The following is a 15,377-nucleotide window of genomic DNA, read 5'->3' as shown; positions in this document are numbered from 1 at the left end:
GAGCCGCGAGCAGTTCTAATGAACCGGTTTCGGGAGCATACACGTAAACGAAAACGACTTCTTAAACTGGGGGCACACCACCCCCAATGCTTCCCCTTTCTGGAGCCTGAGAGGAAGCCATACTTATAAATTTTGGTGTAAGAAATAGATAAAAGGGAAGACATAAAAACCTGTCTGCTTCATGTCAGCGTTTAAAAAGTAAAATTACAGTGGTTTGGACCCGTGCATTTACGAGCTATTAAATTATAGCAGCAGCTAACCAAGAATGAGCTGTTGCTTCTTATAGTGAACAGAGGCACCATGCTCATTACAAGTAAGTAATATGTCACTTAGCAAATCTGCAATCTTATTGTATTAGTATTTTTGTCACAAGGATATTATATCTGTTGACAGGCAAGATAAAAAACGGTCACTTATAAAACTAATCAGGTTTTCATTAAAACGCATTTCTAACTTTTCAATGACACTTGTGTCTATGTGTTTGTCTCTAGAGTGCATACTTGCTCTTGACTTTCCCATCAGAGATATCACAAACAATACCATGTTAAGATGAGTGCCTAGAGCACGTGAGAATTATCATCTTGGTGTGACATAAGGTATTTTGAAAGTTTTGCTGAGATTTAGTCAAATCGTGCGCAAAATATACTAACATGCTAGTTTTGTCGTCTAAACTGCATGATTATGTATTTTCATTCTCTGCAGTGCGCTTCTCTGCACCGTGTGGAGTTGCGCTGGGCTCGCTCTTTGACATCCTTGCGTCCTTGCAGCTCCCTCCTTGTATTATATAAAGCAGGTGCCTGAAAAGTATTGTGTGCAGAAGTCAACACGAGGACATGGTGTAAAACAACATCAGGACAGTGAAGAGATAAGGTCACTGCACTAAAAGAAAGTCTTAGCTCTTAGTCTTCCTAGTGAAATGCTTGCGAAAGACCTAACATGACTGCAATAGTCAACTGCTCAACTAACTTCAACTTAAAGATTTTAGAGAAAAGGAAATAACTGACAGTTTATCCTCCTTCAGAACCAATGTTACAATATACTCCTACTAATAGAATATTGGTCATCCTCACATGTCATAAGCCAGTAATTAGTCTGGTACATAACAAACATCACTTGTGACACATCCTAAGCACGGGGCCAGCGTGCCCCTCGCACCATTCATAGTTGTGCCACTGCTGAAACCATAAATTGAGGATCATATCTGCAAACATGATGATGAACATCATCATCAGCCTGCTTCCGCCCACTGCAGGGCAAAGGCCTCTCCCATACTTCTCCAACTACCCCGGTCATCTACTAATTGTGGCCATGTCGTCCCTGCAAACTTCTTAATTTCATCTGCGCACCCTAACTCCCTGCCGCCCCTTGCTACGCTTCCCTTCCCTTGGAATCCAGTCCGTAATACCTAATGACCATCGGTTATCTTGCCTCCTCATTACATGTCCGGCCCATGCCCATTTCTTTTTCTTGATTTCAAGTAAGATGTCATCAACCCGCGTTTGTATCCCCACCTAATCCGCTCTTTTCTTATCCCTTAACGTTACAGCCATCATTCTTCTTTCCATAGCTCGTTGTCGTCCTCAATTTAAGTAGGACTCTTTTCGTAAGCCTCCAGATTTGTGCCCGGTACGTGAGTGCTGGTAAGACACAGCTGTTATACACTTTTCTCTTGAGGGGTAATGGCAACCTGCTGTTCATAATCTGAGAATGCCTGCCAAACTCACCCCAGCCCATTCTTATTCTTCTGAATATTTCAGTCTCATGATGCGGATCCTACCTACCACTACCTGCCCTAAGTAGATGTATTTCCTTACCACTTTCGGGGCCTCGCTCCCTATCGTAAACCGCTGTTCTCTTCCGAGACTGTTTTCGCAGAATAATTTTTAGACCTACCGTTCTGCTTTGCCTCTCCAGGTCAGCGAGCATGAATTGTAGTTGGTCACCTGAGTTACTAAGTTAGGCAAATCACCAGCAAATCGCAAGTTACTAAGGTATTCTCCATTAACTCTTATCCCCAATTCTTCCCTAATCCAGGTCTCTGAATACCTCCTGTAAACACGCTGTGAATAACATTGAAGAGATCGTATTTTCCTTCCGGACGCGTTCCTTTATTCGGATTTTGTTGCTTTCTCTATGGACTATGATGGCTGTGGAGCCGCTATAGATATCTATCAGTATTTTTACATACGGCTCGTCTACACCCTGATTCTGTAATGCCTCCATGACTGCTGAGGTTTCGACTGAATCAAATGCTTTCTCGCAATCGATGAAAGCTATATATGCAGGTAGGTTATATTCCGCACATTTCTCTATAACCTGATTGATCGTGTGAATATGGTCCATTGTTGAGAAACCTTTACGGAATCCTGCGAGGTCCTTTGGTTGACAGAAGTCTAAGGTGTTCCAGATTCTATTGCGATTACCTTTCTAAATATTTGTAGGCAGCGGACACTAAGCTGAACGGTCTATAATTTTTCAAATCTTTCGTGCCCCCCTTTTTCTGTATTAGGATTAGGTTAGAGTTCTTCCAATATTCCGGAACGCTCGAGGTGATGAGGCATTGCGTATACATCATCCTTCAACAAATCTGCTGTTACCTGATCCTCCCCAGCTGCCTTCCCCCTTTGCATATCTCCCAAGGCTTGCTTTACTTCTTCCGGCGTTACCTTTGGGATTTCAAATTCCTCTAGACTATTCTCTCTTCTATTATCGTCGTGGATGCCACTGGTACTGTATAAATCTCTACAGAACTCCCCAGCCACCTGAGCTATCTCATCTATATTAGTAATGATATTGCCGGCTGTGTCTCTTAACGCACACATCTGATTTTTGCCAATTTCTAGTTTCTTCTTCACTGCTTTGAGGCTTCCTCCACTCCTGAAAGCATGTTATATTCTATCCATATTATACTTCCTTATGGCAGCTGCCTTACGTTTGCTGATTAACTATGAAAATTCTAGCAGTTCTATTCTAGCTGTAGGGTTAGGGGCTTTGATACATTGGCATTTCTTGATCAGATGTTTCGTGCCCTGTGATAGCTTACTGGTATCCTGTCTAACGGAGTTACCGCCGAATCCTATTGCACACTCTTTAATGATGCCCATAAGATTGTTGTTCATTACTTCAACACTAAGGTCCTCTTCCAGTATGAAAGCCGAATACCTGTTCTGTAGTTTGATCCGGAATTCCTCTGTTTTCCCTCTTACCTCGACCTCATTGATCGGCTTCTTATGTACCAGTTTGTTCCGTTCCCTTCTCATGTCGAGGCTAATTCGAGTTCTTACCATCCTATTATGGTTATGAAATTATGGTGCTTCATTTCAATGGATATAACTGGATGAGCCTATGAGCATGGGCAACAAGGTTTGTAATGGCAAGCTTACCCACATTTTATTACTAACAAGAAACAGTTCACTGTGGGCTACATCTAAGCTTGCTAAAAGGTATGGACTTATTTTCATTTATGAGGTGCGCAATGAAGTTAATTTTTGACACACTCGGCTATCGCCACAGTTCGAAATCTAGCATTTTACATTCTTGAAGGCATGTGAAGTTGCAGGTGCATATTAGTTATTAGCTTATTAAACCAACTCTTGGTTTTGTAGAAAAGTATGACCGACGACTGGTAACACGAAAGTAAGGCAATGTTTTGTTTTGATATCTTTGTCCACTAAAATTATTAAAGCAATAAACACATTATGACTTGCAGTAGCAAAATGCTCAGAATACGCTTGTAACACCCGGAGGAAGGTGATTTACCTGTTCATATGATATAAATCTCAAGCTCCGACTCATATTAACAAATTCACTGGCATGTCCAAAGGAGTAAGCGTATGCAAAACGCCCCTGCAACTGTAATTCCACACAGTAGCCGTTAGATTCGATTCCGATGCATGACTCGTCACTTGAGAATTTACCGAATTAGTACAGATAAGCATTCTTTCACATTCGCACCATGCTCGAAAACCAGAACACGTGACATAAAATCAGACATATGATCACACCATTTCAACACATTAGAAAAAAACAGCTCACTCTTATTGAGCCTAAAATAGGAATTCCTCATTCGTTTTAGGTAAGTTCAATGAAACGCGCTCGACTGACTTTTTGCAGTGTGCTGTTTAATGCATGCGGCAAAGTTTCTCAGTAGTGCAGCTTACCCATGAGTGAAAGACACCGCCAAGCGCTCGGCTTATTACAACGAAAGCATGCCGCCTGCAAAATGACGCCTACTGTTATGCGACTCCTTATTTCAACAGCGTTCCGTATACAGTAGACAGCCAAATAGAATAAATTCAAACACACATAACGCACGCATAGCACACTTCGCATGGGCTCGGAATCAGGGGCTGGTAAACAAACCATCTTGTGTGTCCCCTCGCCTCATGTCTCATTGAACACATCATGGCTCCGTCAGCGTTTGCAATTTTCAAAGCTCTTACGGGTAACGGCAAGGGATAAAATCACATGCAGTTATGGCGACGACTGGCTTTCTCGGCTGACAACGGCAGACACAGCGCGCTTGTCTACTTCGTTGTCAATCGAGTCGGCTAAACGTCGCGGCCACTTGCTGGCGATAGCATGTCATATACCCAGAATGTGCGCGTAAGTTAGAATTCACTTACCGTGGAGGACTTGCTCTTATATCCAAAGAATGACGAACGACTGTCCTGTTTGCGTGGTGATGCGAGATGGCTGACACACGCTCTTTCTTGGAGGGCCTTCGTTCCTGCTCGTTGGAAGGACCACCTTTTTCCAGTGCTGTGCTTTTCCGCGATGTTGTGCGCGCGCACGGTGGGGCAACCCCGAGTGAAAAGGTGGAGTGATGGCTCCGCTGTTCTTTCCACTGTGAATGCCTGTTCTCTAAAAAGCTAAATTGTGTGATGTTTGCTCCGTGGTCCTGAGTTAGACATCGCCATTTTCTGGGCCAGACTCCTACAGCTTAGGCTGCGTTTTGTTCTCTATTACCGCAAGAGTTGAACGGGCATTCTACTCTCTCTCAGTCGGGCAGAGTGAAAAGAACATTGCACTCTCTCCTTGCTGACAGGGTGAACAATACATTTTACTCCCCTCGGGGTTTTGCGTGAGTAAAACAATGCTTTGAAGAGGAAACGGTTGTTAAGTCCTGCAATACTTTCCTTAGTTTTTAGAGTGTATGGTTTGCCCGCAGTCTTGATTGTTCCACAATAATTTCCCCGAGGTGAATGGCAAACAACGGGCTCACTTCATATTTTGGTTTGCTATTTATACTGATGATCCCTTTCAAGAAGGTGTTAAGGTAAAGCTAAGCAGCATGCGTAAGAACCGCACTGGCGGTCACAAAAAATTCCAACATTGCTTATTTGCATCACTTTGCTACTTCGTAGTAGCGGGCGTAGCAGAGTGCAGGAGGCACAGCCCTTCTTGTATACTAATATGTAGTATCTTGTGGGGGAGTTCATGGTAGAGTCACACCAATTTGTGCGGATTATTCTCGTTCAATGTTTGTACTTGCGGTCGGAGGATTCCCTAAACTGGTTCACATTGGCATGCGCATACGCTTCTATTGTAGTGAAAGTTATAGCAGGGTAATCTTACTGTAGGTCTCAAAGTCCGTGAAGCACATGCCGAGCTGCTTGGCAAGACTTCCTCCCACGCCGAAGACGATGACCGAGCACAAGATGTTCGATATGGTCATGCCCAGTGGTAACAGGAAGTAGCACCTGTCCAGAAATGTGCCGACAGGAGCAGAGCTGGATAAGCGCCTAATTGCATTATGCTGCACCGTGCCATCAACATGGGTAAACGCAGATGTCAAAGAAAAAGACAGCAAATAAAGAAGACCTGCACTTTTAAAATGGCATACAACTGTACATCTACTATTACATCCGCTTTTTGTAGGTGATGTTTATTAGACTCAAACATACACTTCTTTTGGGGGGGGGGGGGGAGAGGGAAGAGAAATATCCACAATTCTTTTAATTCTTCTTAGCCGCCACATTAAGGCAAACTGGTGCAATAATAATTACGCTTGTGTAGCATAATCAGTCCAAACAGATGTACATTACTTGAAGGAAGTTGGTATATTGATACGCACCATCACCGTTAGATAAACAAGCATAACAGGTTGTAGACTAAAGAATCCCCAGTCATCGTTTCCATTATTTCAGCAACTCAAATATCACACAAATTTGGGAACCTGCAACATTTTCATAGGTCCGCTATTAGAAACTGAAACATAGACTTAACCTCCTGCATTTGATTCCAAATCCTAACACGTAGAAAAAGTTAAGGGCCGCACAGAAAGCGATGGAATGAAAACTATTAGGCATAACGTCAGCAGCCATACATACGGTGTGGATCGGAGAGCAAATAGGGATAGCCGACATTTTCGTAAACACCTTCATTAAAAAATAGAGCTGCGCAGGCCGTGAAATGCGTAGGGCAGATAAGTGGTCCGCCACTACAGATACAGAATTAGTGTCAAGAGGAAGGAAACGCCTTCAAGGGTGGCGGAAAATTAGGGGGGTGGGGGGAGGATGAAATCAGGAAATTGCAGGCGCAAGTTTGAATCAGCTAGCGCAGGAGAGGAGTGATAGGATACCTTTGGGAGTAGAACTCCATCCGGCGGTGGAGATAAGAATAGCCTGGTTGATGATTATTCATTTCGAAAGCAGTCAGAATGCTCGAGAACCGCATATCGTCGCGTGCGACATACCTCAGGTGTATCTCGCCGTCGGAGGCGTTCACTGTTAAGTCATAGCCAAGGTAATGGCTACAACAACTTAGTCTCTTGAGTCATCGGCCAGACACAACAAACGTCCGGCTTTTGGCTGCCGCCACCCTTTCATTGTTACGTGTTACTTTTCGACGCTTCTTTCCTTCTATGCCCGTAGCCTCTGAATGCCCTAAGCATCCTACTTACATTCAGCAAAACGTAGGTGTGATAAAAAGTTCAAACGAACACGGAGCGTGTAGCGAAATGCTACAAATGACGGTTACATAAAGCTCAGAGTGTAAATTAAGACTCACCTACCTAATGAATAATTTTTTGAAACTCCTACAGCATGCTACCTGTCAAGCTTCGATGAGTGGTGAGAACCTGGTGGTTCACGGAAAGCACGAATCGATGTTGAAGTGCAATGTCGTTCTAGGATGCCTAAATAGTAAGTTCGTCTTTTTCACCCCGCGCCAATGAACTCCGTCCTTCAATGATAATGTCCACGTTCCCTATCTAACGTTAGAAACTTTGAGTGGATAAATTACAAAAAGGGAGGGGGGGGGGGGGTGCTGGCAATTACTGACGCTGTCAGTACCAGGAGCCACCAGTTCGCACAGTGAAACCGCGTTATCCATAGTTAGCCGGAGCTCGGTCAAAGTAAGCACTAAACGGCAGTACTGCATTACTGAAATAGCGTGAGTTGTCCCACTTGCCTGTCAAAAACGGTACTGCGAGAGTGTGCAATGACAGGGCAGAAAAGATGCAGTATTTATTCATTTCGCGCGACGAAAATCTTTATGTCGAGGCGGGCTAGCAGGGACGACTGTGGCCTCCAACTTACTCAAGGTGCGAGCCAGTTTTTCAGCCAGCCCCCTTATCTCGGCAAATAGCCGCATGATGCTGACGTAACGCGCAGCTTCTGCCACTGGGCTTCTTCGATTTTCCACTTCCGGCTACCCGCGTGCTGCCAGAGCCAGCCAGAGAGCCTCATTTTTATCGGGCTCCTCCACCCACCGCGCCACGCACTTTTGCCGGGCGTTCATTTTACATGGTCTGGAAGTTTGCGTTTTTACATTTGCTAGTAGGTATAGTGGGGCGGGGCGTTTCTCGAAGTGCTCGGCGTTTCTGCGCAGGCCCGATTAAGAGCTGGTGCGAGAGAAAAAATCTGGGGTGCTTTGTTCCTTGAATATCTGATTCTGCCTAAACACTGCTGCACTCTAGTACTACGGTGGAGAAGTTTCTTTGCGCGTCTTCTATTCGTTGTCACTAGACGTGCCGGCATTGCGGAGTGGGGTCGAATTTGTTTACGCTCGGACGCTGGCTGTCGGAGCGGTGGAACAGGTGAACCAGCGCGCACTGACGCCCCATTTGGTGATCGCTCTGTCTAAAGGTACGTCGAACACACTTTTTCATGCGTGTGGCGCTAACTCATGATGGATTGTAACTTTGACGCGCCTTACGGCACTCTAAGAAAATTAAAGAAAAAGGCATCACCGATTTTCCCCGGGGGAGCAATAAGGGCCGTAGTAGAGATCAGACCTGCGCTCCTGGACTTTTCAGGAGCATTTTTGAGTGGTCCCCTTTGAGTTAAATAAAGGCACAGCACCTTAGCAACCACGGTTGAACGCGATTGCCCCATGTCACGCTGTGAGGATTATTGGCTTCGCGTCTCCTCTACGTTAGGTTAGGTCAGCTTAGATTTAAGTTAGCATTACGTTAGCCTAGGTTGCGTTAGGTTAGCGTAAAAGGCGTTACGGTGGCGCAGCGTTTTCTCACAGTGGTTACGCCGCGCGGAATATTGTCTTTGCGTCTAGGCCACGTTACGTTCTGTTAGATTAGGCTAACATTACGTTAGGTTTGGTTAACGTTACGTTAGGGTAGTGTAAAAGCCGTCAGGGTGGCGCGGCGTATTCCTACAACAGTTACGTCGGGAGCATTGTCTTTCTGTCTCGGCTTGGTTAGGTCAGGGCCACGTTAAGTTAGGCTAGCGCGAAACGCGTTAGGGGGGCGCGGTATATTCTCATAGCAGTTGCAGGGGTTCTGAGCATCACCGGCGCCCTTTCAGCCACTCGCGTTCAACAGCGGTTGCTAAGGCTCCTAACGCCGCTAAGGCTCCAGTTGCTCCTAGATTTTCAATATAAGCGGATCGGCCTTCTCTGCGGTCCCTTCCGCTCCTACGGAAACATCTGCGATGTTATCACCTGTTTCAACACGCCGGCAGCCAGCGCCGGAGAGTACACAAAGTCGACCTCACTCCGCAATGCCGACACGCCTAGGGTCAAACATATAGAACACGCGTTAACGAACTCCTCCGTAGTGCCTACGCAGGGTCGTATATTGAATGAGCAAAAGCCCCTACGTTTTCTCTCTCGCGCATGCGCGCAAACATCCGGTGCCTCCGCAAGTGCCATTGCCCGCTGTACTTACTAGCAATTGTAAATTCGCAGACGGTTCTGGCTACCCGCGTGCTACCAGAACCATCCAGGACGATTTTAGTCTGGCTACTCTCGGGAAGTTCTCTGGCTAGCAGATGACAAAAAGAGGCGATGAGCGATCGCCGCCATGTTGTTGGGATTTGAAAGATTGCAACACGGGCGCTTGAGGAATTTACTCCAAGCAGAAAGCTGGGCTAGTTGGTGTTGATGCATTTGCTCAGACATAGTTACTAGCGCTAACGAGACCAACGGAAAAGAGTTGGGACAGGACAGAGCGCTAGTAGCGCTATGTCCTGCCCCAACTTGTGTCCCGTTAGTCTTGTTAGCGCTAGTAACTACGTTTCAGCTAAGACTTTACCTCGCTCAGCGAACTTACTGCGGTCATCTTTGGATTTGCTTACTTCTAGCGTTATCATCTTAGGTTATTACACATCGTTCCGCATGGCGAGGCGGTGCGATTTGAAGCCTTTGGGTGTGCGTGTCTCATGAAGGCTTCTTCCCGGTAGTGAACTGCGTGCCGCGCGCTGTTGCGTACATGTTATCTGACTGCGTCGCGTTCCGCGCAAATTGTAGACGCTCATTCACGCCCACATTGCGGTGCGTTTTCCATTCATCTTTCTATGGTAGTTTTCCTTTTAACATATCCCGCGTATGTGCACGACGATATCTCCTTTTTCTACATTTAGCGAAGGCATTGCAGCTGGCCCGTGTTCGCTCCGTCTCTCCGTCGTATGCTTGAGTGGCAGCTCGAAACCGATATGTGCTCGACGTGTAGGCCATTGGTGTGAAGAATGCGCTGGTTGACGTAGTTTAGGTATACGTACTTTAGTTTATTTTCGCGTGAAACTTCACTGGTCACAGACGGCATGCATTTTCATGTGTCACCCACGTTCCCAGCTACTTAGGTCATAAGGAAAGCTCCATCAGCCGAAGCAAATTTTCTGAAATCGGAGCCCAAGCACGTCCACACGAAATGTTATGCGTATAACACGTACCAGATATCCTGCTTTTTCATGTCAAGCGATCACGCCACGCCAGCTCATCAATGTGGCCTGTAGGTGACGTGATGACTGCGAGTGGGCATCCTCGAGTGATCGTTTTCGGGGATACAATAAATTACGCGCGATTTCGCGTCTTGGCATCAGACACGTCGGAGGCGTCCGTCGCGCTTAGCAATGTGAGGTTGCCCCGGTGTACAACTTGTGCCGAGTCACGCGAAATCTCGCGAAAGTGATCGTATTCCTGAATGCAACTATGGTCGCTATAACGTAAAACTATTCCACTCTTTTCTATTCCATTTCTGCTATCAGCCCACCGCGATTGGTGAAAAACTTTTTTAGACCAGCCCCACTTCACCTGTCTGTCACGCAACGTCAAGAAAACCGCGATATCTCCCCATCTGATATGACGTGTACATACTGATTATGCATAATTTGACCAAAGAAAGCAAAAATAGTTATTTCCGATTCGACGCCTCTTCCCCATTAGCCGTCGTCTATTGGTCAAAAGTTTTCGGGCTGCACCCACTTCACCTGCCTCTCACACGACGTCACAAAACCGCAAAAACTTACCGCGTCAAAGTGAGGTGTACGCTTTAAAGATGCATTAATATGCCGAACAAGGCTGAATTTTCCTCTGAATAGCCGTAGGCTGCCCCGTTTCAAAAGGAATAAAAGATCGCTGCCGCCGATCGCTCTGGCACTGGCTACACTGTAAACGCAAATGAGCCGAAAAGGGCATATTAAGGGATGTCACCTCCCTTGAGACTACGTGCCTGAAAACCGTGCTCCCTTACAGTGGTGCAGAAATGTTCAGCGTCCTCCATTTTGCTCCCCCGCAAAATGGGGATGAAAGAAGGAGAAAGAACCTCAATTCTACATCCTTATTAAGAGGGAGTTTCGAAGATAGAGGCCTCCCTTTAGCGTAAACGGAGTTCTCTGTTTCTTATTTTATGCGTTATTTTATTTTAGTATACACATCTGTGAGAAGGAGACGAGAAAGGAGAGATATATTGTCCAAGTGGTTGCTTTTCTTTCTTTTAATTCTGCAAATTTATACATTTCCAGAGTGCAAGCCAGCTTATTTAGGGCGATATAAAAGACGATTTGTTCGTCTCGTTGATCACAATGTCCTGTCGCGCTGCCAGAACCACCGGTCGGCACCTGCATGACGACCTGACTTCGGAAGCGCGACCATGCAAAACTTCGACGGCTTCGGCCGTAGAATGTCCTCGCTTCTGTTTGTTTTCCCATCAACTAAAATTGAAACTGAAGGCAAAGCCCTCGAAGCGCCACTGTCGTCGGCGCCGGTGACGGCACCTGTTTTGCTCTTCGTAGTTCTGCGCGTGTGTCTATGTGCGTTCTTACGACCGTCGGAGAGTGTTGCGTGTAATATGTGGAACCTCACAAGAATACCTGCCCCCTGCGCAGCACGGGGGTGATCGGCCGCCGCGTAGCCATCGCCTTGTGATCTGTGTACTACAATACACTTTTGTGGTTCGCGCGGCCGTGCTCGGGCATTACTGCGCCACGATATGAAAGCGGCTAGTGAAACCTCGCCCACAGTCCTCACAAAATCGGAGCGCGTACGGTGTGGACTGCTTTGGAAACGCCGCGTTTCGGATTACCGCGGACCCATTGCGTAATGCACATAATGCTCACACCTTTTATGCTGCGGTGTTGAGACCCGTCGGTCCGCTGAAGAAAACTCAAGGAGCTAGTGCGGCACGAAAAAGAGACATTGTTTTGTTTCTTTCAATTTCTCCCGTTTTACGTGCCGGAACCACGATCTGATTACGAGGCACGCCGCGTGCAGTTGGGGACTTCGGATTAATATTGATCTCCTGGGGTTCTTTACCGTGCTCAGCCACGGCACGCGGGCGTTCTTGCACGCCACCGCACCGAAGCGCGGCCGCCGTGGCCAGGATATGATCCTGCGACCTCGTGCTTAATACTAAGCACAACGCTAAGGACACATAGCAACCACGGCGGATCAAAGAGTGTTGTATTTTCGTCATGAGGTGTGTTTGATAACCATTCCCTAAGTGTCGATATAGGTTGTGACAGCGATTTGTGACACAGCAACATTATTTCTAAGGCGGCAAATTACTGTTATGCAGCATGAACAATGCAAACAGCCAGCCTGTTTCTGTGTTAAATGGAGGCATGCAGTGTGTGCACACAATTATGTTCATTTTATCAGTTTTGTGAAATAAGCCTAAAACTGCATGCATGCATTTTCACTGGGAAATCTGTACCAGCACTTTCTTGTACCAAATTGTCTATGCACAGAAGTCTGTGCATTAGAAATAAATTTCGGGCAGTTACAGCATACAATTTCTTTTTCTTAATTAATAAAGGGAAAATCAGACATCCACCCGTTCATAGCAATTGCTGCAAAGGAAGCCCATACGGGTTTCTCGAAAGAAAAGCCTCAGAGTTGAAGAAAAATTCGTCCTGGTCCGGGACTCGAACCCGGGACCACCACCTTTCCGGGGCAGCCGCTCTACCATCTGAGCTAACCAGGCGGCTAGCAGATGGCAGGGCGAAGTCGAATTTGTCGACAACACACGAAGCAAAGACAAGTGTTTGACGTAGTAGTTCAGCAGAACTAAAGTCTGCAGAACATGTCTAAAGTGAGCTCCATCATCGGGGCAGTTAGGGCTCCCAAAAACACAAGTGCCAAAAATCTCGAGGCTCTTGGTATTCACAGCACATATGAAGAACATGCCACAGCAGTGGTCACACCTCAGACAGAACGTCTGAATTCGTCAAAACAAGGAAAGGCCCTATTGCAAAAGGTGGGATATCCCCTGAGAGCGCAGTATGGCTGGGAAAAAACAGTTTCGCTACCAAACAAACAAGAGAGAAAATTATAGTTTCACCAATCCCAAAGAATATCAGCACGGAACACCACCAAAGCAGGAAAGCGCAATCAAAGGCTTTACTAAAGAAGTATGAAAGAAATCCAGACATATACTACCCAAATGCGTGTAGAGTGGCAGCAGACAAATTCACAATAGTGGCCTTAAATCTGTTCACAGTGATAACAACCTCCATTCGTAACCCTTCAACCTGTACCATGGATGCACTGGCCTTTCGAGGTGCAGACAGACAGACAGACAGACAAAGAACTTTAATGACAAGGTCCTGAGAAGCTTTGCCCTAGGGCAGAGCTGCGGGCTGCTCCCACGTGGGGACTGTTAGGCCGAGCCTAACTGCCGCATCGTGGGCTCTCTGGACAGCCTAAGTTTGACGTGCATATTCTGAACGTTAAGAGACAGGAAGATAGCGGTATGGATTAGAGAGAAAACGAGGACAGCCGATATTCTAATTGTCATTAAGTAAAATAAGTGGAGCTGGGCAGACCATATAGTGGGTAGCCTAAGTTTGACGTGCATATTCTGAGCTCCGGATGGCAGAGCTCCCAAAAGAAACAATCTGCATTGGCTATGGTGTACCTCTAAGGCAGCATGCTGTTCGTTAATGACGGGTACCCTCCCACGCAAAACTCACAGAATTGAACCAGGTGGTAATTTGGTGCCCGGCGCATTCTGTACTCGAGGGAAATGAGAGGGCAGACCGACTGCTCGGGCAATAAGCATCCAAGCACTAGTCGGTCCTTTCAAGGAACCCCCCATTGACCCACGTGACACCTTCGAAAACCAGGAAAAAGAGAGACAAAAATACAGGCGTCCGCACCCCAACCTTATGGGAGAACAGGCCAGGGATTAGTGCTGTGTACAGACTAACACATACTTGTTGGGGGGCTAGTTGGTGCATGTTTCCAGAAGAGGGTTACAGTGCCGAAAAAACACAACACACAGCAAGCGAGACGCTGCTGTGTGTTGTGTTTTTTCGGCGCTGTAACCCTCTTCTGGAGACTAACACATATCTACGCCTACAAATACTCAGTAAGATACACTCTGCATTCTATGAAAGTATGTGTTCTTGGTGCGGGGAGCTGCCAACTCTTGCCCACGTAACATGAATGTATAAACTACAGTCTCCAAATTCCAATTCGCCCCTTACGACGCAAGTGCCAAGTAACAGACAATGGAATGTTTGGCTTGCTAGTGAAGATGCAGAGAGCCAGAGAGCTCTTCATGATCAAGCCCAGCAAACCACAGAGACCGGTGGAGCCCTGGACTGAGGGACGCACCGACCGCCCAAACCACTAAGAGAAATAAAGATTATATTACTACTACTTGCCCTTAGTGCTATCAGCCATCAAGTTTACGTGCAATTACATATGAGCCACATGTCACTTGATTCACTCAGTTTCCATCCAGAAAATGCACTCTTTGTTGGAGGGCGTGCATGATTGATTGTTTATGTGTAACATTTTTTTTGCCACAGAAGGGCATGTAATATGGAAACCGACGTAATCATTAATACACTCTGCAGCAACTTGTTCTGAATTGAACTTTTAAAAATAAAGAGCAGTTTCAATAAATGACAACATGAGTTTGTTTTTTTATCTCGCTGAGTAGTGTGCTACCGTCTGGGTTTTTTTTATTCCACGTGGTAGAGGTGTGTGGCTGTCATTGTATTGCTTTTAAGCTTCTGCAATAAGTGTGCTTCTGGCACCTGGGACAAATTCTCAAAGCAAATATGATTCAGGTAATTGTGAATTCTATTCAAACATGACACACATATTGCTGTATTTGTCTTGGAAAATTTATTCAGGCAAGCAGCTTTTATAGCTTCAGTAAATTATTCATTGTGGCAAATTCAGCTGACCCTTTTCAAGACTAACCATTAATTTTACAGCAGTGGCTTTCTATAATTCTAGTATTCAGTGTGCATACTGCTTCTTTTCAGGTATCTGCATCCTAAGAACAAATCTGCATTCCTAAGAACTTAAACAGCCAGAGGCCACATTGCAAAGACGGGGATCTGAGTATCAAGAAAAAAAAATCGATAATGAAGGTAGCAAGAAGTACTCACAAGCAAATGTTTATTCTCAGAGGGATGCAAGAATAATACAGCCCATGCAGGGGGTGCATGAAAGCCAGATAATAGCCACAAAAAACAAAGCCTACTCATATGTCACAGCCATTTTAATCAAAAATACATTTAACTCCAGTGCATGCATAATGAAGCCTTGCTACTTATGTCAATTTACTAGCATTACCACCCAGTACTGCTGTGCTCCTGAATGGTGGCTCACGTTTGCAGGCAGCAATAGGTGCAGCGACATCCATCATTCGTGCATCACTCATTTTGGACAATACACACCTT

General features: G+C 45.9%; 1 protein-coding gene across 3 annotated transcripts in view; it reads right to left on the bottom strand.

Moving 5' to 3' along the window:
* The window catches only part of LOC135920434 (sodium-dependent proline transporter-like), a 159,035-nt gene that overhangs the window by 64,019 nt on the left and 79,639 nt on the right, over window positions 1-15,377 (bottom strand). For all 3 annotated transcript variants that reach the window (XM_070532798.1, XM_070532800.1, XM_070532799.1), the window contains exon 10: window positions 5,578-5,702. In XM_070532798.1, the coding sequence (XP_070388899.1) occupies window positions 5,578-5,702 (125 nt within the window). The remainder of the gene's footprint in view (window positions 1-5,577; window positions 5,703-15,377) is intronic.

The sequence above is a fragment of the Dermacentor albipictus genome, chromosome 2 (genome assembly GCF_038994185.2).
Source record: "Dermacentor albipictus isolate Rhodes 1998 colony chromosome 2, USDA_Dalb.pri_finalv2, whole genome shotgun sequence".
Classification (NCBI taxonomy): Eukaryota; Metazoa; Arthropoda; class Arachnida; order Ixodida; family Ixodidae; genus Dermacentor; species Dermacentor albipictus.
This window is presented reverse-complemented; position numbering and strand designations above follow the sequence as displayed.